Source organism: Lactuca saligna, chromosome 1 (genome assembly GCF_052625555.1).
Source record: "Lactuca saligna cultivar CGN05327 chromosome 1, ASM5262555v1, whole genome shotgun sequence".
Lineage (NCBI taxonomy): Eukaryota > Viridiplantae > Streptophyta > Magnoliopsida > Asterales > Asteraceae > Lactuca > Lactuca saligna.
In genome coordinates, this window is record NC_136417.1 from 114,809,163 (window position 1) to 114,836,248 (window position 27,086).

General features: G+C 37.3%; 2 protein-coding genes across 2 annotated transcripts; both read right to left on the bottom strand.

Annotated features, from left to right (window-relative positions):
• Positions 1 to 3,490: 3,490 nt before the first annotated feature.
• On the bottom strand, positions 3,491 to 5,103 carry LOC145000662 (SUN domain-containing protein 1-like). The gene is made up of 3 exons (XM_078959927.1): positions 4,175 to 5,103; positions 3,823 to 4,086; positions 3,491 to 3,643 (listed from the first exon to the last, which is right to left on the bottom strand). The coding sequence occupies exons 1-2, from the start codon at positions 4,943 to 4,945 to the stop codon at positions 3,823 to 3,825; spliced, it is 1,035 nt and encodes a 344-aa protein (XP_078816053.1). The 5' UTR covers positions 4,946 to 5,103; the 3' UTR covers positions 3,491 to 3,643.
• A 1,028-nt stretch (positions 5,104 to 6,131) lies between these two features.
• Positions 6,132 to 12,066, bottom strand: GFAT (putative glucosamine-fructose-6-phosphate aminotransferase). The gene is made up of 11 exons (XM_078992312.1): positions 11,648 to 12,066; positions 11,059 to 11,231; positions 10,781 to 10,889; positions 10,381 to 10,526; positions 10,108 to 10,272; positions 9,323 to 9,683; positions 8,800 to 9,050; positions 7,985 to 8,099; positions 7,648 to 7,903; positions 7,384 to 7,549; positions 6,132 to 6,405 (listed from the first exon to the last, which is right to left on the bottom strand). The coding sequence occupies exons 1-11, from the start codon at positions 11,874 to 11,876 to the stop codon at positions 6,322 to 6,324; spliced, it is 2,055 nt and encodes a 684-aa protein (XP_078848438.1). The 5' UTR covers positions 11,877 to 12,066; the 3' UTR covers positions 6,132 to 6,321.
• Between the last annotated feature and the right edge of the window lie 15,020 nt (positions 12,067 to 27,086).

Sequence of the window (27,086 nt, forward strand, 5' to 3'; positions counted from 1 at the left end):
CCTTCAGCCAGAAGAACGATCGAACCTTCGCTAACTTTGTGTACCTTCTTCTTGACTGCCTTCGGTTCATTCCCGTTCCAATCTCCTCTTCCTTCCAATCGATTATGCCTTCGTTCTTCCCTTCGTGTTTTGTATTCGTTTCCTTTGCGTTCCCCTTGACACGATCAAATGACGAACAAAAAAAAATCCCTTGACCACTTTCTAATCGGGTTCCTATTTTGACCAGTCAAAAGTCAAAGTGGAATCAAATTTTAATTTAATTTATTCAAAAGTTACCCTTATTTGACAAATAATTTACAAGATCAATCCTTTTGGACAGAAATACCCTTACACAAACGGAGGGCACAAACGGCTGTTAAGCCTTTGGATTAATTCCACAACAAATCAAACCTTTTGGACCATCGGTGCAATCCCAAAACTTTTTGGACCAAACATCCAATTTTTGACATACCACAGGGACCAAACTTGCAATTTTGTCGTTTTGTTTCTCAATTTGCAAATCTTAATTAAAAGTCGATTCATCTTTTTTAATAGACAAAACTGCACAAATGGTCCCTGTGGTTAGCTAAAAATTGCCACTTTGGTCCAAAAAAGTTTGGACTAGCATCAGAGGTCCAAACTTTTCATTTTCTTGCAAGTTTGGTCCAATTTGCTTTAAACATTTGTATAATGACAGATTTGCCCCTGAATTTATTCTTTATATTTTCTTTTTTGTATATTTTTATTATAGAAATTAATAAAATACTCTCTCTCTCTCTCTTTCTCTCTCCCCGTTACAATGTCCTCTCTCTCTCTCTCAGTTGAAGAAAAACCCACACACGACGAGTTTTAACCGCCATAAACCACCGATGCCACTACCCCATCTTCCCCACTGTTTTCTGCGATTAGCCCACCCACACCTTCTCCGATCATTGCTAATTGATTCCCTCCCTTTTCCCTCTTCATTTGTCGTCGAACAAAAAACTAGCGGAGGCAGACTCGCCTCCCCATTGCCACCGCTGCCAACGTAAAAACCAGCCACCACCACCTGCTACCGTCGAGATTTCCACTAACACCTTGTTGCTTTCGTCCTTATTCCCTCTACAAACCAGTGAACACTAGAGGTGCTCTAATAATTCCTTCATCAGAATTTGGAATCTGATATGATTCCCACAAACAAATTGATTTTTTAGGGATAAATACTCACACACAAATCAAATTCCATAAATGATAAACATACACAAATACAGTGAGGTAGAAGATCGGTGCACCCCCGTTGCTCACCGGTCGAGATAGAAGAAGAAAAAAGATACACAGTCGGAGACGAAGATCGAATAGATATTAAACAGATTGTGCGCCTTCAGATAACCTTTCTTCTCCGATGATGAAAGATCTAAGAAAAGGATGAGCTAGGGTTTGCTGCGATGATCCTTCTCTGTCGTCGATGTAGAATCCTTCTTCTCTAACACTAGGGTTTCGTAAATTGGGCTTAGCAATGGCTCTTTGGACTCGATTTGTAAAAGAACTGCCACAATCGACTGTGGTCGATGTGTTTGCCCGTTTTCTCCTCTCGTCGGCATCACATATTCGGAGGAGTGGTGGTGATGTTGTTCTAGGTGTTATCAGGTGGTCAGAGACACAACAGTTCGGGTTGCTCCGGTCAAAAGATAAGAGAGATGGTGACGATGGTGGTTTCCGTTGTTGGTGGTGACGAGGTGGGTTAATGGTGAATTAGTCAAAGGAAGATGAGGATTATGTAGAAAAAAGGTTTACATATTTTTGTGTATATTACTTTGATCAGAAGGGAAAGAAGTTTACAGTTTCTCTATTTGTTCATTGACTTTCAACGAGAGAGAGAGATAGAGAGAGTATTTTATTAATTTCTATAATAAAAATATTTAAAAAAGAAAATACAAAGGATAAATTCAGGGGCAAAACTGTCATTATAAAAATGTTTAAAGCAAATTGGACCAAACTCGCAAGAAAATGAAAAGTTTGGACTTCTGGTGCTAGTCCAAACTTTTTTGGACCAAAGTGGCAATTTTCTGCTAACCACAGGGACCATTTGTGCAGTTTTGTCTTTTTAATAAATGAAGGTTTTTTTTGTCACTTGTCAAATTCTCAAGAGTTTTGCCACATGTAATTTTGTGGGAGTTTTAGAATTATTATTTTCCGCTTGTCATTTTTTGAGAATTTCTATTTTTTTAAAATAAAATTTCATATAACGAAAGAGAATCATTCTATTAATTTGATAATAAAGTCTCATAAATGTTCTAAAGAATATTTGATTTCTTTTATAAATGTTCCAAAAAAAATTACATTATGTTATATAAAAGTATTATTTTATAAAATATTTAATGTTTAAATTTTTATATTAAATTTTTATTTTTAATAAACTCATGTAATACACGGGTCTCACACCTAGTAGATTATATGTATTATATAACCCATATCTCTTTTCTCTCTGTTCTAATAAATAAATAAGTTTATTCTCATACCAGGTGTGAGACCCATGTATTACATAGGTTTATTTAAAAAAAATAAATATGAAGTTTTAACAATTTGAAAATTTTGAATTTGTAAGAAAAATAAGAAATTTTTTGAATTATTAATATTAATGAGACTTTAATGTATTGAATACATTACATATATACATCATTTTTAATAAATACCTTACATATTAAATGTGAAATTTTAATTTAATAAAATGAAAAATACAATAAAATGACAAGTGAAAAATATAAAATTTAAAAATTCTATAAAATGCCATGTGTCCAAATAAATAAGAAGATGACATGTGGCAAAAAAACCTTCATTTATTAGAATAGATTGACAAGTGTCATAATATTAGAAATTCTCATTAATATTATGTCACCTATAATGCCACATGTCAACCTATTAATTATTCATTTCAAATTTTAAATGTTAAATTTCTTATTCTAATTACATTAAACTAATAATTGATTTTTCATTTCAAATTTTAAATTTTAAATTTCACATACTAATTACATTAAATTAATAACATTAATATAAAAAATAAAATAAAATTAATATATATTATATGGTGATCCAAACCATTTTCAAGTGATATTTCACTTTGTGCCTGATTTTCTAATGTTTAACAATAACCTTAATAAGGATCTTTTACAGATTTTTAAATGCTAATTTTGTTTTTAAAATAATTCTCTCATATTTATCATTTTGTCCCGCTTAATAAACAACTAGAATGATATCAATCATATCATATGATATTCCATGCATATTTCTCATTCAAAAAAATATAAATTTCCATTTTTAACCATTTCTATAACTTGCTCAACATAATCTGATTAGAATTTGACAATCTGAATTTCTCTTGGTGTTGCTTACAAGTTCTCCCCATTTTGCCATTTCACAAACTTTAATAATAACTGTGTCATATTTGGAATGGAATGACTGAGTTGACATGTAAAGATGAATTTTATAAGGAGATTTTATGAAAGAAATGGAAAAACATGGTTTAACTTTTTACAAGAAAAAAAAAAAAGACTGTTACTACAAGTTATGGTATATTTTCAAAATATATGACTACAAAAGTTGCTACAGTTACCTCTCATTGTTATTCCAATATATTCATCATCACTTCACTTGTAAGAGTTGACTCATTTTTACTAGTCTGAAGAATCTGCAACCAAAAACATAAGCATATAATACACATTAGCACCAGGCTTCAAGGATCATAATCAAATTACATACAAACTTGATTATATGGACCAATTACTAATTTTCAATTTTAACCTAAGCATGAAATCTATGTAAACTAATAAGATAAAGAGATAGCATATAATTTCTTGAGTGTGTTACCTATGATGAGAGAGAATCAGGCTCATAACCATGAACCCTGAAGCGATATATGCAAGTGTGAGTGGGATCTCCATGGTTTGATTTGAACTCAAATCTCATCATGTTCACAGCATATCCATTCTCCCAAACATTGAATGTTTGTACATTTCTTTTTTCAAGATCATATGTGAACTCTCTTAGCAAAACCATCTTCTTGGAATCAGGATGCAACCATCCAAACACTCTACACTCTTTAGGAGCCATAGATCTGTCGTATGCCACACTCTGTTCATGTTCATAACACCATAAAATGCACAAATTAAGTGAACAAATCAACAAGAATCTTCAGAGAAAACAAGATAAGAGAACAAACCTTTGCAACATGTTCAAGAGTTATAGCCTCTGGGATGATGGTTTGCCTCAATTTGATCTCAACATAACCACTGTCCCCTTTGAGAGGCAAACATTGACCAGGTTCACCAAAACTAGGTTGCAGAATCTTCAGAGCAAACAGATGAATCGCATTTTGCAAATTGTAGGGTTCAGAGAGTTTCACCACCATTCCTCCACCAGAAGCAACCGCATAGTCAATAGTACCAAGTCCATCAGCAGCATGATTGTCGATTGCCTTCTCAATCATCTCCTTCACATAACCCTTCATTTCATCCAACCTAAAATCCCCTTCATCCTTCCCCTTTTTGAACTTTAATTTCTCTATACTTTTGTTGAATTCATCTTTCCATAACCTTTCCTCGCTAATCAATGATCGCCCAATACTATCAACCCTTTCGCCAAAATCACGCAATCTGGCCCCATAGAAGAAATCATTCTCGTCTATTCTCTCACTCAATTCGTTTCTTAAATCTTCGATCTCTTTCTCGATTTTTCTGTCCACAGCTTCAATCTGAACCTGCATCATCTTGGTTGTCGTATGTAACAGGGACTTGGTTTCCTCAGCAGTCCGTCTATCGAGCCCTAAAGGATAAACGTCATTGTTCCCAAATAGCAACCGCAGAATCGTCTCAGACAAAAGCAGTACTACCAATAGAAGGGCGTAGTTTTTGGTGAAAAAAGTGAGAACAGTCTGCCATGGAGGCTTCTTCAGATTAGCTCTTGAATTAGGCGGTGTTGATTCCTTCACCATCGCGTCGTCAACAGGAGAAGCAGAAACGATTGTATCTCTAACAGTCACCACCGATCTTCGATTGCAGATGAAAGTGTAGAGATTGAAACCAAATTTGTTTGAGAATTGCAACTACGTTGAAAATCGGAATTCCTAATTGAACATTTTGTGGCATTAGGGCGGGAACGAACTACCCTTAACGGGAATTATAAGTTGTATAAAATCTTGGCGGATTTTCATTTTTTTAATTGTAATTTATTTTAGGAAAAATTTCTTTCTTTTTTTTTTTTTTTTAATGAGATGGGGTTGAAAAATATGACAAAAAATTGTATTTTCATAAAATACCAAGATTTCCACATAGACAAACTTTGCAAAAAAAGCTTCCGAGGAACTGGACACTTGTGCAAAAAAGACAAAAACTGACGTCTGACGGGACGATTTCGTAGAGCTGCAGAAAATATTAATGTTCTGCGTAAATGGTAGCTGAATAAGCATTTTTTACGTATGACATTTCCACGGTTTCTGCAGAAATAATACGGCCTCTGCAGTAATAGTATTTTATTTATATGGTTTTATGATTTTAATCCTACCACATCACTTACTTAGAGAATTTAGGCTTCTGTAGAACTCGTCTCTACAGAAACCTTGGCCATTTTATGAAAATCAGGTTTTCTTGGTTATATTTTTCAACCCCACCTCATTTTTTGTTATTTGACAAAATTTCCCTTTATTTTATTATTTATGTACTTATTTAGTTTATACCACCGTATGAAAGGAAATGAAATTGTTTTTTATAGACTTAAAAAGTTATAATCAAATAAATTGATCATGAATATTCATAGACTTGAAATTTTAGTTAACTCAGCCATATTCATAAATCCATTAAAAAAATCAATTCTATAACCAAATTTTTATCCGATTGTAGAATTATACTAACAATGAGTTTCTAAGTTTTACTTGTGGTATAGCATATAACTTGATCAAAGCAATTGTAATAACTCTATTTTAAGTTGTTTATGAATATAAGATAGACAAAACTTGAACCATTTTGTTATCTTCGTACAAAATTAAACTACCTAGAATGAAAGATGGGCCTAACATGTATTCAGCCTTAGTGGGTAATCGTTTAGTATATAATCCAAATCTTGTGTCCAAACAAAAATGAGAATTTAAATGTTAATGAAAAACAACAAAAAGAGAACAATCATTAGAAAAGATTATGATATACATGATTAAAAAAAATCAAAAAAATCTTAAGATGTAAATTTCTATATCGAGATAGTATGTCTTTGTTAAGCCAGTCTTAGAATTGTATATATTGAAACACACCAATTAATTGGAACTCTAAATGCAACGTGACCTATGTTAGCTTCAATTGCCAATAATCTATAGATTTTCTATTCCGTTGTAACACTCTTTGCAAGATTCCTTGGTTGATCAACATTGTAGCCTCGTAGAACCGTTAAATGATAAGCCAACAACTGCATTTAAAATAAATAAATAAATAAATAAATAAGAAAACATCAATTTACATGTATATAATAACATCAAAAATATATAAATCAAAAATTGGTTAGCATGAAGAACTTACCAATCTACTTTTACTTTGCAATGACACTCAATTACAAAGATTTGAGTAAATTACGCGCTTGGTCCTTGTCTTACCTAAAAAAACTATTTTGCCCTTGACTTTTCAATTTATTTAAATAAACACACCCCCAACCCCAACCCCAACCCCCTCACCTTACCTTACCTACTCCACCATTTTTTCCTATTTAAATAATAGTCTTTTTAGGTAAGACTGGGACCAAGTGCGTAACAAAAACAAACAGTAGGGAGCAAACACGTAATAAAAACAAACAGCAGAGACTTTCCGAGTTAAAAAAATAAGTTAGGGACCAAATGCGCAAATTACCCCAAACCATAGGGATCATTTGTGTAATTTACTCCAGAGATTTCTAATAGAGTAATAGTCACTTTAACTCTTTGGCTGTGTTTGGCGCGCCACAGCTAGCTGATAAGTTAGCTTATTTTTCGAGTTTTTTTATGTTGTCGTGTTAGGGAAGCCAAAAAATAGTTTATATGCTAGCTTTTTGAATAACTACTTAGACTAGTTTTTAGGAGCTTTTTAAAAAAATTCCAAATATACCCTTTAATTAATTATAGAGACACATTCTCTTAAATGTCCTTTTATGTAATTTTATATATTTCAGCTAGTTTTACCAAACGTCATTTTTTATCTGTTAGTTTTTCAGCTATCAGCTAGCTTTTCAGCTAGTACGCCAAATATAGTCTTTATATGTAGATTTTTCATAGTAAAATTTTTGTAGAGAGCTATAATATTTTCTTGCATATAACAGTGGTCTTTTTATCAGTCAAACACATAATACATGATAGGTGATTTTATACAAAAAATAAATAAAGAGTATAGTTTATTTTAAAAAAAAAAAAAAAAATACCTGCAATGGAACTATGTTGACAACAGGCTGTAAGCAGTCAACAACAAGAGGAACTTGAATTACTCTGCAAGATGGCCCACAAACAGCTGCTGCATCTCCTTCTGTACACATCACTATCAACCTCCCTTTTCTAGCCTTCAGTTGTTGAATAACTGACTGCTGTTTGCTGTTTCAAAAAAAAAAAACAGTTCTAAATATATTTGAATGCAAGTAAATGACCAATTTACCCTTCTGTCTATCTATATATATTTCAAAAAAACAAACCTGAAACATTGATCACGAGTAGCAATGACAACAATTGGAAGGTTTTCATCAACTAAAGCTAAAGGACCATGTTTCATTTCACCAGCAAGTATTCCTTCACTGTGCATGAGTGCCACCTCTTTGACCTTCAATGCACCTTCAAGAGCTGTTGCATAGTTATACCCTCTTCCAAACATGAGAAGTGATTGCTCTGAGATTAAGGATTTTGCAAGATCTTTCATCTCTTCATCAAGTTTCAACACTTCCTTCACTTTGCCTTTAAAAAAAAATTGATTTTTTTAATCAGTTAGAGATCCTGTTTTTTATTTAGAAATATGGAAATGAAAATGGATCATACTTGGTAAATGTAGAAGGCTTTCTATGATTGCTTCTCTTCGTGGTTTAGAAGAGATTGTGTCAGCTCCAATTGCTAGAGCCACCATAGCCATCACCACTATTTGACTTGTGTATGCCTAAATGTCAACACCCAAAACAATTCTTGTAAAAATTAATTTTGAAAAAAAAAAAATTAAAAAAACATGCCCAATAACAAGCAGAAAGAATATCTTCACTGATGAAGTATATCCATTTATTAGCTTTTGTGCCAAATATGCCCCTCGGAAAACACCAACACATAGAGTTCAATTGGGGGCAGTTGGAAATGAAGTGATGGTATGGAGGTTTCAGAGGGGCATTTTAGGCATAAAAGCAAAATTGGGAATATATTACAGAGAAGGCCACTAGTGAGCATATTATTGCAAGAGAGAGTGTTATCACGTATATTTTCTTAAATTTTACTTCTGAAAAGATCTCGTTGTTTTTATGACAAAAATACCCCTCAAACAAGCTTGGGAGAGGCATTTTTAGCACAAAAGCAAAGATAAGGATATTTTTCAAGACAAGGTATTATTGAGCATAATTCTTCAAATTCACTTTGAAAAGGTTTTCTACCAGCCACGCCAATCTTTCTGTTGTTATGACGAAAATGCCCCTCAGAAACAACCCCCACCACCAACACACAGTTTAAGACTTGAAAGAGAAGTGTGGTATGTGGTTTCATGGGGGTATTTTCGGGACAAAAGCAAAGATGTGGATATAGAACAGAGCGTGGCACTAGTGAGTATATTTTTTCGAGGGTATTTTGGGGATATTTTCTGAAAGAAATTTACATACCTTGGTACTTGCAACACCAATCTCACTACCAGCATTAATATGAACACCACAATGTGTGTTTCGGGCAATAGCACTACCAACAGTGTTTGTAATTCCAACACATAAAGCACCATTCCCCAATGCATACTCAAGGGCATTTAAGGTATCAGCTGTTTCACCAGATTGACTAACAAAGATTATTGTATCATCTCTATACACAGGTGCCTGTCTATCCAATAAATCACTTGCAATCTCCATTGTTACAGGTATACCTATCAATACATGAAGCTAATTCAATACAAAACTACATACTAATTAAACCTAATTTGATCTCAATGAAAGAAATGAAAGTAACATGATTTAATAAATGTATCAATAAAAGTATGTTGTTTCTTGCTTTTAAGTCTTTATAGTTTATAGCTATAACATCCGATTACAAAGCAACTTTCTTTGTTATAATTGAGAAGATTTTTAAAGGGTAAATGCGTAATACCTTCGTATGATTATTTGATGATATATTATTAAGTTATTAACAATGAGTTACCTGAAAGTTCTTCCAATATAGGTCTAGCAGCTAAAGCAGCATTATAGCTAGTTCCACATCCAATAAAAACAATCCTTCTACTCCTCCTAATAGTTTTCAAATGATCCTTCAATCCACCCAACAGAACACTCTTCCTGTTGCTGGAACCACCACGTATAAGGCGGCCCCTCATGGTGGTTGTTAAAGATTCCGGCTGCTCATGAATCTCTTTCTGCATATAATGTTCATATTTGCCCTTGTTTATTTGCTCTACCTCCATCTCAAGAATAGACAGTGCCCTTTGGACAGAAGCTGGTCTTGAAATGTTTTTTCCATCTTTGCCCTTGCCTTGCTCAAACTTGAGAATAGTCACTCCTCCATCCTGTAACAAACAACGAATAGAAAAGAAAAGAAAAAAAAAAAAAAAAAAAAAAAAAAAAAAAAAAAAAAAAAACTCAACATGAATGAAATAAGTCAATAACAAGAGTTGAAGCCAATAAGTAGAGCAGAAATAACCCGTATAGAAATTGTGAGGGAATAAAGTGAACATTTTGGATAGTTAAGTACCTTAAAGAACATTAACCCAACTTTAAAATGTGGAAATTAAAATATAAAGACAAACTAAACCTCCTAAAACATGGAAACTAAAATAGATTTGGAAACTATTTTAGCACATTAATGTGTAATATTACAATATTTCAAGTAGCCAAGCATGAAAGAGAAAGAAGGTGTAAAGGGTTTTTGAAAACATGAAACAATACACTAAAAAGAAATTATAAGCTGAACAATGAATGCAGGGTATGCACCTTAATATGAACAACTTCACTATCCTCAATCACCAAGACCTTTTTTGTGTGTTCAACAAGGGCATGAGGATCACTAGATAGGAAAAGTTCTTTTGGGTGGCCATTTGTTGAAATAAACTTCAAATCATTATATGATGTTCCTTTGTTTTGTTGTTCAGCAAATTCCTGCAAAAAGAAATTCCTTTCTCAATACCAGTTCAGAAGAAGGTGAGAAATGAAATGAAGTAATATTATAATATTATTGATAAATAGCAAATAAGAAGCATAACCTACTTTCACACCAAGAAGAAGTGGACTACCACGTTTGCAAGCAACCAATTCATTTGGATAATGTCTGCTTTTGAAAATAAGTGCATAGGCTCCTTCAAGATGTCGCATAACCTCAAGTACAACTTCACTAAACGTGACAGTTTGTTCACCTACAGCAGTAAAAGATTCATTCAATTCTATATTAAGTTGGTTCATAAGGGTAGTTTTGGTATTTTCAATTTAACTAATAACTAGTCTACAAAAACTGTCTGAAATCTCATCATATATCTTGTTCTAAACTTGTAAAAGGGTGTTGTTTCTTTGTCCTACACCACTTTGGAAATAAAGAGGCAGGCATAACATTAAAGTCTAAAAGAATAATGAATTATGTGAGAAAATTTGTATCTTTAAAGACTTTGATTACCTTCTTCATTTGCTTTGTCAAAAACAAATTTTGCAAGCTTTGGGATCACTTCAGTATCTGTCTCAGATTCAAAAGTAAACCCATGTCGAAGAAGGGATTGCTTTAACACCTGCAGTATGTTAAGAAGATAAAACATCATATTCCCAAAAAAAAAGTAACTACAACAAATAAAATAGAGAAATGATACAGAAATTGATGTATCTATGAAAGAAGGGAAAGAATATATACATGCAGAAGTGGAAACAATATGCAATAATTCATACAAATTGGAAACAGACCTCATAATTGGTAATAACTCCATTGTGAACAACCAAAAAATCATTTCCAGCACCAGATGATTGAGGATGACTATTCCTTGGAGATGGTTCTCCATGGGTCGCCCATCTGGTGTGTGCTATTCCAGCATGAATAGAAAAGGATTCTTCCAGATTTAGGTCAGTAACAGAGACCTCTGAAACACAATTTAGAAAGCTGATAAGGATTATGATTCTAGTACACAATAATGCGATAATACTTTTGCAAATTGCAAGGGAAAACATGATCATATTTAGGTAGGAGGTAGGATATTACAAGATTATTAAAAAACACTTTGTACTTAAGAAGTACCTCTTTAGTCAAAACTCCAGAAGAATTGTAGTATAGGTTTAGGATAACATAAACTCTCAAAGAGTTTACAATTGTAGTTATACAGGGTTTTTCCGACTTGAAATTCAAAAAATTTAGGATCGTAACAGATGGAGTTACTACAATTATGCCCTAGTAGCGATCAACTAACATTTCTATGACATAGAAGTGCGATATTGAGAAAAATTAGGGTAAATTCACATGACATTTTTATATAAAACCCTACAACACATATAGATATACCTTGGTAGACAGATTTGACTAGGGATTCGATGTTTCCCTCTTGACGAAACACGAGAGGGGAATCGCATGGTGCTTGAACGGGACCGGCGACGGAGCAAGAATCGATAGAGATCCCGGCGGAATCGTAGCCTCTGTATTCCAAACGACGGAGTCCATTGAAGAGTACTTCGAGGATGTAGCGTCTCTCTCTACTGACATCGTAATTCAAGTAGGCGAAAATCCCACACATTTTGGTGAATTGAATTGGTGATAAACAATCAGTTGTTGTTCCCGATTGAAGTGAATTCAGAGATCGGAGAAAAACACCGAAATGGAGCTGGAGATAGTGAGATGGCGCCGGTGTAAAATTCGGCTTTTGAAATTTCTTTGATTTTTGTATTTACAGATTGGTCCAACTTTCGCAGGTCAGTTGCGGTTGGCGAAGTGGAATTATTTTATACGCGGAAAATAAAAAGCATGAAGATAAGATAATATTCAATATTGTTTGCCTTGATTTGGTAATAACTTGATATTTTGATATTGTGTAATTCGTGTCATGTCGAAATTTTTGTAGGTGGTAACGACTAATGAAAGAAAAAAGTTACTTTATTTGGGTTTTACACATGGAAATAATAAGGAAAAACCGGTGATTTCTTTTTCTTTACAATTAAATTAATAAAAAATATATGATAGGGAGATAGGTGAATTAAAATCGTGCAACTTACCAATCCAATTTAACTTATACTTTTTGTCTTATTACAAAATCCAAAGATACTAGTAAAAGACCCTTATTAAGATCTCCATTTTTGTAGACTTGACCGTTTCAAGTAAGTGTTGTTTTGAAATTTCAAAGAACTTGGAGAGGTGATAATGGGCATCAAAGATTTTCCTTTGAACCGCGCTTAGCTTGATTATGTCCTTGAAGAAGCAACATTCACAAATATATTAAGAGAAGGATAATCAAAATCACACCACCTAACAATAAGGCTCCAAATAGAATTAACAATGAGGTAACCGATTCAAAATGAACGATGGTCAGAGATTTTGTTAATTTATCTTCACTAAATTATCTCTTTTCTTTCTCCCTTTTACCAGCAACGCTAACCCTTTCTCGTTTTTTAGGTCTTCCTCGTCACCTCTGCCATGGTTGTCCCACCACCACCAAATAAATTTTTTGACATTGCCAACATCAAATCTTACATATTGTTGTTTCTCGTCCTCGAATGGTTAAACTGTGACGCGTGGAGGGAGCTCTTCTCCACCCATTGCATCCAATTTGACATTGTCGATCACATTAACGAAACCTATGATGAACCGACTTTGAAGCCTACTGATCATGAATGAAAGAAAGTTGACTTCATAGTTAAACTACCAATCTATGGAACTATATCTATGTCGCTTCTTCAAATGACACTTAAAAAGGACACCTTCACCTATGATTTTAGATCAACATATAAAACCTATTATGAGTAAACACGCAAAAGCCATGGAACTTGATAATCAAATTCGCACTATCACGATTGGAGACTTGTCAATAACAAACTGTCGGACTACACATCTACGAGATTCATTGGTTAATGTAAGTCATTTTGTAACATCCCAAAATACGACCCAAAATTTTTTGTTTAATAATTACTAAAAACACAATGTTAATATCATAAAGTAAAACTCGTACGTCAATATCTCAAAAACAATAGCAAAGTATTACGAGGAACTGTATCAAGATTGTATCAATTCACATCTATGAAAAGCTAAAAAAACAACTCCCAGGACAACTGAAACCGTGGTGTGTGCGATGTCATCAACCCGAGCTCTTCCCTTTAATTGCGGAAGTACCTGAAACCAAAACTAAAACTGTAAGCACAAAGCTTAGTGAGCTCCCCCAAACTACCACACACCATACAATAACATATAAACACATATTGGGCCTTGCCCACTGCATCGGACCGAAGTCCGGAACTGGATGGGACCTTGTCCCCTGCATCGGACCGAAGTCCAGAACTAACTGCATCGGACCGAAATCCGGAATCTGACTGAGCATAACATAGCATAGCACAACATATCAATTAGCATGAACACATAAACTGCATACTGCATCGGGTTGTGGCCCGGAACACATAACACATAAATCCTGTTTGAGCCACGAAGGCATCAAACATACTAAAACTGCATCGGACCGAAGTCCGGAAACTACTACTAGCTAAACGGGCCGACATTGTGGCCTTAGACCCGTTCCTACTGGAAGGAAACTCACCTCGTACACTGGCTGCTAAATGAACTGCTCTGGAAATCGACTGCTACTGCTCCAGTATCTCCCCGGCTACAAATTTCCATAAATACACTCAATCAATTACTGATAATTGAACTGAGGGTAAAATGACTATTTTACCCCTTGTCAAAGTCAACCTCTTGGTCAAAGTCAACCTCCAGTTGACCGGACTCGCCGAGTTTGAGGAACTACTCGCCGAGTTATGTCGAGCAGATTCCATACAACTACATTCGAATCCGCTCTATGGTTCCTAACTCGTAGATCTGAAATCTTGGAACCATCTGAACACATAAAGTTGCTAACTTTACATGTAACTACGGAGGAATGAAGCCTCCCTATTCAAACACCACTTTGCTCGGGAAAACTCATCCGACTCACCGAGTTGCTCATACAACTCGCCGAGTTCTAAGGCAAACTTCATCGGACTCGTCGAGTTGTTCTTCCAACTCGTCGAGTTGTTCTTCCAACTCGTCGAGTTGTTCTTCCAACTCGTCGAGTCGACGACTAACTTCATATAACTCGTTGAGTCGACCTGTGGACTCGCCGAGTTCATTCAGCCCTTTTTCCATACAGGTTTGTCACACCCCCAAAACCGGTGAACGGCGGAAACGTTATGGGGTGGAGGACGTCATGTATAGTATCACAACAATGTAAAGTAGTAAACAAGCAACAACATCATCCATTGCATTAATAGTATAATATTTCATACAAGTGTGTTTTGTCAAGTTATATAGACACCAAAATTATATACATCAAAATAATAGAGGAATCTTGAAAACGCTCCTTCTTCTCAAAATCCGGCACCTGTACCTGTCTACTGGTGACCTGAGAATACAAGTTATTTTGAAAGCGAGTATCAGCTTTAAAGCTGGTGAGATCATAAGTATATTAGTGTCTGTGTTTGTATGAAATCATTAGTAAGATGTTTTGTAATGTATAAGTTTTGTTAAGTTTTGTATTGTTTGTATTTGTTTGAACTCTCCTAGAAAACCCTATGTTTTCTACTAAAACTAGCCTTCTACTAAGGCATCTAGTATCTGTGTGTGTGTCTCATGTAAGAGAGTGTATTTTCCCAACTCCGACTATCATTAACCAAAAATATAGTTTTTGCATCACCGTGCATCGTGTGCATGATCACGAAGTGAATACAATGGGGAAATATTATAGTATTGTAGTGTTGTACTAGGTAACTAATATTGTACTAAATACCTTAAGCAATTGTAATTTTTAAGGTAACATGTGATCGGCATGTATCTTGCTACCGACTCAATAGTAAAACGACAATGTAAGATGTCGTAAAAATGACGTTTGGCACCCGTAGACTTGCAAGTCCCACTGTAGCGAGCAGAAATGTGTAGGATAGTCAATCCATTATAGATCTATACTCAAACTTATACGCTCCCCAATGAAGGAGATTCTGATACAAAAACAGTCATGGCAGGTGGTGTCATGCCCTGTTTAATGGCTCACATAACTGTGTTAATGTATATGTAATGTATATGTGTGCTAGCTGTATTGTGCGTTCTTTCCTTGTCTAGCCTGTATGTTTGTTTCTCGTTATAGTGTCTATTGTTTGTTTCTCCTCAATCTGTTTCATGTTTGATTCTCATCATAGTATGTACTGACTCATGGATGAACTGACTCTTTGTATGTTTCATTGTTCTAGTAATAGTATCTTCCTAAACTACCCCTATGGTAGCTTACTAGTAAAGTATGAACATGTCTGTATGCCCTTGCTACCCAAGGGCATGGATTTGGATGAAAGAAATAACCTTTTATATCTATATACATTTACATAATATATAACTAGGATTCAAACGACCTTCAGACAACTAACCTGGATACCCTAAGACCACATCAAACAAGAACAGGAAGCAGGGTAGACTAGCAGTCCTAAGTCCTTTCAATCCTACTTATATAACTATATTTATACAGATACACAGAATATAAGTTTAAAAGAGTTTAAGTAAAAGTATTTGACCATTGAAGGAGTTTGTAAGACAATTTGAGGTAAAACAGTTTGATAAATAGTTTGGAAAGTAAGTAAACCATTTGCTTGGTAGTCATTAATCACATGTGATTGATATAATAACTATAATTGTTCAACTTGTATTCCCCCCCCCCCCCCATAAAAGCATTTAAAAACATTTCAAGGGTTATTTTAGGGGTATGAACTCACCTGTAGTGAGTGGTTCTAATGACAATGTTGGATCTATTGCTAAGTATCAAGTGGTGACTTGAGTACACACGTGAATCCTATTCAGCATATATTGGCACATATATGAAAATAATTAGTGTTATGAACAACTAATTAACGAATTAGGACCACCTTTGGGACTAGTAAACACTTATATTGAAGTGTTACAACCATAAATGATTGTACGAAGGGTTAAAAAGGCTATACAAGAGAGTATATGGCCAAAATACACATTATAAGTGTGTGTGCGGCCATGTGTGCGGCCAGGTGCGCTGCCAGCACATGTGTGCGGCCAGGTGTGCTGCGAGAAAATATGGTGTTCTTGGTGTTCTTGGTGAAAGATGTTACCTTTCCGGATGATACTTGAGAGGATTTTCGAGTCCTAGCTTTGCAAGAGTGTAAGAAATGATCAAAATGACCAAGGATAGTACATATACGAGGGTGTGTGCGGTTGGAGGTGTGTGTGGTTGGCCTGTGTGCGGCTGGCTGGCCGCACACACCAGTTTTGGTGTGTTTGGCTCGTTTTTCCAATGCTACAACCAAACTAACCCATCCTCCGACACCTATCTCAATTATACTAAGCTTTAAGCACTCTTTTAGACCCAAAACTTCAATATAAAATAGCAAAACGAATCTAACTTTGATATAAAAGAAGAATGTAAGCTAGAAATTTCGGGTTGTCACAAGGTTCGATCTGAGCCATGCAGTTACTACAAATCGTGGATCTAGACTTCTAGGGCATGTTTTTCACGTAAAGTTGCTAACTTTCCGTGCATGCATGGCTTTAAGGGCTCCATATGACCAAAATATGCTCTTAATGAGGTTCTAGGCTCAATGGGGACTTTAATCACAACCACAACCAAAACTTTATACTTCTAGCATGCCATGAGTGTCCAGATCTGAGATATAACCCGACCACAAGGCCTATTCATAAGGAATTTAGGGTTTTTGGGATTAGAAACCACAATTTAGGAGCAACATAGATCTATATGATCAATAGGAAAGGTATAGAATTTAATACCAGAAAAGATGGCCAATAGAGTGTGTATTCTGGATCTACCTCCTCTTCCTTAAACTCTCCAACTTTCTCCTTCTCCTTCTTACTCCAAAGATGCCTTCACAAGCAATAAACACACACACACACACAGAAACGGCTAGGGTTTGATAAGGAATGCTTTGAGGGTGATGGAGGCCGAAATGGGGGCTATAAGGACGTTTAAATAGGTTCTAAACCCTAATAATTAGGGTCTCCTCCTGATTGGCCTACTCGCCGAGTCCATGCGTGGACTCGCCGAGTAGATCACTTACAACCCGTACCCAACTCGACATCTACTCGGCGAGTTAGGGCTACAACTCGCTGAGTAGCTCTTCCTAAAAGAGCATTTAATCAAAATAAATATGTACCATGAACGAGGCGTTATACATTTAAAAGGGTTAACGACCCAGAAAGGTAATGAAGTTTGGTCTTTGTCCACATTTATGTAACTAATTTTTTTTCTTAGACATTTGACCATTGAACTTGTTTGACCTGTTCAAAATAGGGTAATATGACCGGTAATTATGGTAATATTACCCTTTTGTAAATAGGTCAAACAAGTTTTCTAGTCAAATGTGTACGAACAAAATATGGTTACCTAAATATAGACAAAGACCAAATTCCTTACCCTTTTTTGGTTATATTGGGTTCTTTATGCTAAGTGTAAGTAATCATAATACCCAACTGATGTGATATGAAATTGGGCTATCAGGTCTTTGTGCCATGTCTAAAGTAGGTTTTGTTATTGGGTTCCTGACTTGATTCTTAGGTGTCATCATACAACAAAACTATTGGAACCGGCTCCTGGACTATGTCTTGGGATCAGGCTCCAACAATCAAGTTATGAGGAGATGGTTTCTCGTAGACTAAGAACGATTTTGGTGGGGAGAGTGCATGTATTGAGAACCCAAGTTCACAGTAGCCCGATTCCATATCACATATTACACTTAGCATAAAGAATCCAATATTACCAAAATGCGTAAGGAACTTTGGTTTTTGTCCATATTTTGGTAACCATATTTTTTCGTACACATTTGATCAGTAAACTTGATTGAGCTGTTCATAATAGGGTGTTGCCGCTAATTACCCGTCATATTACCCTATTTTGAACATGTCAAACAAGTTCAATAATCAAATGTATACAAAAAAACATGATTACCAAAATGTAAACAAAGACCAAAGTTCGTTACCTTTCTAGATCATTAACCCTATTAAAAGCAACAATGTTTACATTATTTGAAAAATATGGTATCTCATTTAATCTACGTCTTGGTTTTCTTGGTGTTCTTGGTGAAAGATGTTACCTTTCCGGATGATACTTGAGAGGATTTTCGAGTCCTAGCTTTGCAAGAGTGTAAGAAATGATCAAAATGACCAAGGATAGTACATATAGGAGGGTGTGTGCGGTTGGAGGTGTGTGTGGTTGGCCTGTGTGCGGCTGGCTGGCCGCACACACCAGTTTTGGTGTGTTTGGCTCGTTTTTCCAATGCTACAACCAAACTAACCCATCCTCCGACACGTATCTCAATTATACTAAGCTTTAAGCACTCTTTTAGACCCAAAACTTCATTATAAAATAGCAAAACGAAGCTAACTTTGATATAAAAGAAGAATGTAATCTAGAAATTTCGAGTTGTCACATCAGCCCCTCCTTAGAAGGAATTTCGTCCTGAAATTAGAATTTAAGCAAATAAGTCATTACAAGAAATTAAGTAAAAAGATGAGGTATTTCAGTTTCATCTGATCCTCTCGTTCCCAAGTGAATTCAGGTCCTCACTTGGCGTTCCAACGAACCTTTACTATTGGGATACGACTTTGTTTCGTTTGCTTGACCTCTCGATCCATTATCTCTACTGGTTCTTCCACGAAGTTGAGGCTCTCGTTGATCTCGATCTCGTCGAGTGGGATTACAAGAGTCTCGTCGGACAGACACTTTTTCAAGTTTGATACGTGGAAGGTAGAATGTACGTTACTAAGTTCGTTCGGTAGATTGAGTTTGTAAGCTACGGGGCCGATTCTGGCAAGAATCTCGAAAGGCCCAATGTACCTTGGATTTAGCTTCCCACGCTTTCCAAAGCATATCAAGCCCTTCCAGGGTGAGACCTTCAATAGAACACGGTCGCCCACCTGGAATTCCAACGGTTTTCTACGTTTATCAACGTAGCTTTTCTGTCGGTTTCTAGAGGCTTTCAATCGTTCACGGATCTGAACGATCTTCTCCGTTGTTTCCCGTATGATCTCCGGACCTGTGAGAGTGCTTTCAGGAACTCATCACTTAGCTAACTGGGTATCACCCACCTCAGCCCAACATAGAGGGAATCTTCACTTGCAGCCATAGAGGGCCTCGAAGGGAGCAGCCTTTATGCTTGTGTGATAACTGTTGTTGTAGGAAAATTCAACAAGGGGTAAATGAGTATCCCATGCTTTCCCAGAGTCGATCACACAGGCTCGCAACATATCTTCCAAGGTTTCAATAGTCCTCTCACTTTGTCCGTCTGTCTGTGGATGGTAGGTTGTACTCATGTCCAGCCTAGTTCCTAGGGAATTATGTAGCGACTGCCAGAACCTAGAAGTGAACCTACTATCTTTGTCCGAGATGATGGATATGGGAACACCGTGCAGTCGTACTATCTCCCTAATGTAAGTTCTTGTAAGCTTCTCCATCTTGTCTGTTTCTTTGATCGGCAGGAAGTGTGCAGACTTGGTCAATCTGTCGACGATGACCCATATGGTATCAAGTCCACCCGTTGTCTTGGGCAACTTGGTAATGAAATCCATAGTGATCCGCTCCCACTTCCGTTCTGGGATCTCCGACTGTTGTAGGAGGCCTGAGGGTTTCTGGTATTCAACCTTGACCTTTGCACAAGTAATGCATTTACTTACGAGGGTAGCAATCTCTGCTTTCATGTTAGGCCACCAGTATAACTTTTTAAGATCCAGATACATCTAATCTGAACCTGGGTGGACGGAATAACGAGTTTTGTGCGCCTCGTTCATGACCAAGTCTCTGAAACCACCTAGTTTCGGGGTCCAGATCCGGTCCATGAAATAATAAGCTCCGCAACCCTTAACCTCCAAGTTCTTATCCATTCCTCTCAGGGATTCACTCGCCACGTTTTCAGGCTTCAAAGCATCGAGTTGGGACGCCTGTATTTATGTGGATAAGTATGAATGGATAGTCATAGTCAATGATTTGACCCTACGACCAGAATATTCCTTCCGACTTAGGGCGTCCGCTACTACATTGGCCTTACCGGGATGATAACGAATTTCGCATTCGTAGTCACTGAGTAGCTCAACCCACCTTCGTTGTCTCATGTTGAGCTCCTTCTGGTCGAAGATGTGTTGTAAGCTCTTGTGGTCTGTAAAGATAGTGCTCTTCGTACCGTACAAGCAGTGTCTCCAGATCTTCAGAGCAAACACAAGTACACAACTGCTCCTAGTTCAAGATCATGGGTCGTATAGTTGACCTCATGTGTCTTCAGCTGTCTCGAGGCATAGGCGATGACCTTACCTCGCTGCATCAAAACACATCCGATTCCTTGATTCGATGCATCGCAATAGACCACGAAGTCTTCTATTCCTTCGGGAAGGGATAGTATTGGTGCGGTGCACAAGGCTCGTTTGAGCGTTTGAAATGCTCTTTCCTGCTTCTCTTCCCAGTTAAAGGATACGCCCTTCTGGGTAAGTGTTGTAAGAGGCTTAGCTATGCAGGAGAAGTTCTGAATAAACCTACGATAGTAGCCAGCGAGGCCTAGAAATTGATGAATTTTTGTAGGCGTCTTTGGTGCTGACCAGCTCTCAATGGCTTTAATTTTGGAAGGGTCCACGTGTATTCCCTCTTTGCTAACCACGTGCCCTAAGAATTCGACTTGTCGAATCCAAAATTCGCATTTCGAGAACTTCGCATATAGCTTCTCCGCGCGCAGGGTTTCTAAGACTAATCGTAGATGTTGGCTATGTTCCTCCTTACTTCGAGAGTGGATAAGTATGTCATCGATGAAGATGATGACGAACTGATCCAAGTAAGGACGACACACCCTATTCATTAAGTCCATGAATACTGTGGGCGTGTTTGTTAATCCAAACGGCATCACTACGAATTCATAGTATCCATAACGAGTCCGGAAGGCTGTCTTCGGAACATCCTCCCCTAGCACTCATAGTTGGTGATACCCGGATCTTAAGTCGATATTTGAAAAGAAGTTCGCCCCTTGAAGTTTATCGAACAAATCGACTATCCTTGGCAAAGGATAACGATTCTTAACGGTTAGCTTGTTGAGCTCCCGGTAGTCGATGCACATACGAAACAATCCATCTTTCTTCTTGATGAACAAGACTGGAGCTCCCCATGGTGAGAAGCTTGGTCTTATAAATCCCTTGCTGAGCAGTTCGTTAAGTTGACCGGACAGTTCTTGCATCTCTGCAGGTGCTAGACGATAGGGCGATTTGGCTACTGGAGTAGCCCCTGGAACTAAGTCGATTCGGAACTCGACTTGACGTTGCGGAGGTAATCCTGGAAGTTCTTCGGGAAAAATGTCAGGAAAATCGCGTACTACTGGGATGTTCTGAATGTCCTTCGTTTCTTGGCTCACATCGACCACATGAGCGAGGAATGCATGACATTCCTTTCACAAGAATTTCTGAGCTTGGATGCTCGAGATGATACAAAGGTTCGTGCCGGGTTTGTCTCCATGAATTACTAAGGTTTCGCCAGACAGAAGATTGAGGCGAACAGCCTTTTCGTAACACATGATATCGTCACGATGAAGACTCAACCAATCCATGCCGATAATGACGTCGAAACTTTTAATTGAGTCCGGCATGAGATCGATCGAAAATGAATGGCTATCTAAAGTTAGGGTACACCCTATGAATATGCTGCTAGTGCTTTCTGTCTTTCCATTAGCCATCTCTATAGTGAATGGTTCAATAAGTGCTCATGATTTTTGCCTAAGTAAATGAGCAAATTGTTGGTTCACAAAACTCCTCTCTGCTCCACTATCAAATAGAATGCATGCATAAGAGTTATTGAGGAGGAACGTACCAGTGACCACTGGTCGGCAACCGCTTCCTCATGACCTATGTCCAGAACTCTTGCCGATCCACCGGTAAAGCCTGCCTTCGGGCGGTTTCTTTTGAAGTGGCCTACCTCGCCATATCCGTAGCAAGTTTGGCCCACTCCAGCGCCGGGGACTTGGGTGATTGGCCTCGCCAGAGCTTTGCAGAAACGGGCAGTGTGCCCCTTCCTTTTGCAGTTTACACACTGCATTTCCCGATAGGATCCCACATGGTGGTAGTTACATTTGTTGCAGAGCGATAGGCTTCCAGAATACTGCTTTAACGGAGTAGCAGTAGTGGCAAGTGCTGTCGCCGCATGTACTGCCACGACCTGCCTCTTCTTGGCAGCCTTGTTCTTTTTCTTGTCATCCCAGAATTTCCGCTTGGACTCAGCGGCTCTTGCAGGCTCTGAGATAGCCAGGGTAGTTGTTGTTGTTGCAGTCGGGGTACGAGCCCCATGGTCAATTAGCCGCTGTACTAATCGCTTGGCACTATCAAATGTAGCTGGATGTGAAGCCAATACATTTCCCTGGTATGGGGGCACCAGTCCCCATATGTATCTCTCGATCTTCTTTCCCTCTAAAGGAATCATGTTGGGACAGAGGGCCACCAGTTCACAGAACCTGGCGGTGTAGGCGACTACATTGGAGCCCTTCATGGTTAGGCCCCATAGCTCTTCCTCCAACTTTTAGATCTCGTCCCTCGGGCAGTACTCCTCTATCATGAGGTCTTTTAAAGATCCCCAACCCATATCATTTGCCACTATTATAGATAGTGACTTAACATGGCCATTCCACCATGTTAGGGCTTTAGTTTCGAAGGTGCAAGCAGCGTACTTCACCTTGCTATCCTCGGAACAAGAGCAGATTTCGAAAACCGATTCAGTTTTCTCGAACCATTGCGAGAGGGCAATGACTCCGCCTGTCCCATTGAAGGACAAGGGTTTGCAGTTTGTGAAGTCCTTATAGGAGCACTCTCTCGAGCGCATAGGGGCTTCAACTTGAACAGACTGAAAAAGGGTTCCTCCTCTAGTGGAACCTGATGAATGGTATTGAGCCATGGCTGTAGCCACAGCTGCAGCTACAGCAGCATTCAAGACTATCGTGTCGAACTAAGGAGTAGGTGGTTGAGGAGGTGATGTTTCGTTATTAGGGTTTCTCCTTGGATTTCTGCGAGGCGGCATCTTTGATCTATAAGTTTATGAAGATGCAAACATTGATAAGAATTTAATGGAAGAATTTGTGAATATGACTCGTGGACTAACTCTACATAGCCCAACAATACGATTTAATGTAGGTCTAGAACTAATAGATGATGACATTTGGATAAAAATTCCCATAAGATTAGGTATCTGTCAATGTTACTGGAATTGTAGATGTAACAAGTTTGGGAAAAGCGGCCAACATAAAGAGGCCTTACATCAACCATAATGGAAAATTTTGACAGACTACGACCTAATCAAGACCTAATAGGTCTAACATTTACAAGGATGGGAAATTAGCCTAAAGTTTTAGATAACTAGGTTATATCCAAAAAGAAAAGTTAATAAGATTCTATCGGCAACGAGAACTGTTAAAGTGAGTTCTCGAATCCGACAGAAGACACTCGATGTCCCTTATACGCCTATCCGATCTTGCCTGCTGAGTTCGAAGTTCCCTGACTTCAGCTCGGGTTTCAGCAAGCTCCCTCTGAAGCATTGCATTGCTGACCTGAGCCCGTTCCTGTGCAGACTCTAGTTGGCGAATATGTACAGTGTTAACACCAGTGTTGGCATCAATCTCCAAGATTCGATTGATAGATGATTGCCCCAGTATCGTGTTCCGAGACATCCTTCTAACCATGATGGGTAGAACTCTGTCAGCAGAACCTCCATCAGTGAGGTTGTAGAAACTTCTGTCTCCATTGTATGGAATGGGTTGACCCTGTTCATGGCTCCAAGTATTCAAGTTGGTTGCCCACAGAGGTGTGGGTCCTTGAAATGCAGGTCGGGGATTATTATTCGGAGCCTGACCTACTTGAGGTAGGTTGTTGACTTCAGGCTCTGAGTCAGAGTCATCAGAAAAGCCTTCAGCTTCATGATCATCCAAAGGAATTGGGTGATCATCTTTCGGTTGCTCTTCTAGCCATCCCGCATTGCCGTGATTGGGGAAGTACGGGTCTACGGGGATATGGAATCCAACCATTTAATCTATGAGAGAATAGGGATAAGGAAATAAGTAATAGACAAACTAACTAGATAGTTATTAGATGATCTTTATTAGTTACTCCAATACTTGTTTAGTGCATACCAGCTATATATACTCATGATAGGATAGCCCTTCGAATAAGTGAATCCTAACTTTAAGCCCACAATCAAACAAGAATAGGAAGTAAAGCAAAGATTTACAGATTCTTAGGCTATGACATCCAAGGAAAATATACCCGTAACGTATCAACTAAGCAACTATTGACATACAAATAAAGATCTTTAACTCTCACATAATCGATTATTGTAACACAAAATACTCCTATAGTATTTTAAGTTTAGTGTTATGTTCTACTGTTCTCGTTGTAGTAGTGTTGGTAAGTTTTTAGACTTGTTGCAACTTCACAACCATACTTAGGCACATGCTAATCACTCCTCGGATAATGTAGTTGATCAGGCTACATCTTCCCAGGGTTGACCATATGTCTCTAAGTCTACTTGTGCAGTCCAACAATCGTAATACTTTTGTACTGTCCTAGTGACACTGATTTTAGTATGAATGCAAGCATGTATACTTAATTAAATATTTTATTATTTAAAAGTATAAACTCTTTATCAGATTATTTTAATCCCGCTTGTGTTTATAGTTCGTATATCTTTTATGGGTTGATACACTCGATTCACTATAAACAATGCTCTGATACCAATCTGTCACACCCCCAAAACCGGTGAACGGCGGAAACGTTATGGGGTGGAGGACGTCATGTACAGTATCACAACAATGTAAAGTAGTAAACAAGCAACAACATCATCCATTGCATTAATAGTATAATATTTCATACAAGTGTGTTCTGTCAAGTTATATAGACACCAAAATTATATACATCAAAATAATAGAGGAATCTTGAAAACGCTCCTTCTTCTCAAAATCCGGCACCTGTACCTGTCTACTGGTGACCTGAGAATACAAGTTATTTTGAAAGCGAATATCAGCTTTAAAGCTGGTGAGATCATAAGTATATTAGTGTCTGTGTTTGTATGAAATCATTAGTAAGATGTTTTGTAATGTATAAGTTTTGTTAAGTTTTGTATTGTTTGTATTTGTTTGAACTCTCCTAGAAAACCCTATGTTTTCTACTAAAACTAGCCTTCTACCAAGGCATCTAGTACCTGTGTGTGTGTCTCATGTAAGAGAGTGTATTTTCCCAACTCCGACTATCATTAACCAAAAATATAGTTTTTGCATCACCGTGCATCGTGTGCATGATCACGAAGTGAATACAATGGGGAAATATTATAGTATTGTAGTGTTGTACTAGGTAACTACTATTGTATTAAATACCTTAAGCAATTGTAATTTTTAAGGTAACATGTGATCGGCATGTATCTTGCTACCGACTCAATAGTAAAACGACAATGTAAGATGTCGTAAAAATGACGTTTGGCACCCGTAGACTTGCAAGTCCCACTGTAGCGAGCAGCAATGTGTAGGATAGTCAATCCATTATAGATCTATACTCAAACTTATACTCTCCCCAATGAAGGAGATTCTGATACAAAAACAGTCATGGCAGGTGGTGTCATGCCCTGTTTAATGGCTCACATAACTGTGTTAATGTATATGTAATGTATATGTGTGCTAGCTGTATTGTGCGTTCTTTCCTTGTCTAGCCTGTATGTTTGTTTCTCGTTATAGTGTCTATTGTTTGTTTCTCCTCAATCTGTTTCATGTTTGATTCTCATCATAGTATGTACTGACTCATGGATGAACTGACTCTTTGTATGTTTCATTGTTCTAGTAATAGTATCTTCCTAAACTACCCCTATGGTAGCTTACTAGTAAAGTATGAACATGTCTGTATGCCCTTGCTACCCAAGGGCATGGATTTGGATGAAAGAAATAACCTTTTATATCTATATACATTTACATAATATATAACTAGGATTCAAACGACCTTCAGACAACTAACCTGGATACCCCTAAGACCACATCAAACAAGAACAGGAAGCAGGGTAGACTAGCAGTCCTAAGTCCTTTCAATCCTACTTATATAACTATATTTATACAGATACACATAATATAAGTTTAAAAGAGTTTAAGTAAAAGTATTTGACCATTGAAGGAGTTTGTAAGACAATTTGAGGTAAAACAGTTTGATAAATAGTTTGGAAAGTAAGTAAACCATTTGCTTGGTAGTCATTAATCACATGTGATTGATATAATAACTATAATTGTTCAACTTGTATTCCCCCCCCCCCCCCATAAAAGCATTTTAAAACATTTCAAGGGTTATTTTAGGGGTATGAACTCACCTGTAGTGAGTGGTTCTAATGACAATATTGGATCTATTGCTAAGTATCAAGTGGTGACTTGAGTACACACGTGAATCCTATTCAGCATATATTGGCACATATATGAAAATAATTAGTGTTATGAACAACTAATTAACGAATTAGGACCACCTTTGGGACTAGTAAACACTTATATTGAAGTGTTACAACCATAAATGATTGTACGAAGGGTTAAAAAGGCTATACAAGAGAGTATATGGCCAAAATACACATTATAAGTGTGTGTGCGGCCAGGTGCGCTGCCAGCACATGTGTGCGGCCAGGTGTGCTGCGAGAAAATATGGTGTTCTTGGTGAAAGATGTTACCTTTCCGGATGATACTTGAGAGGATTTTCGAGTCCTAGCTTTGCAAGAGTGTAA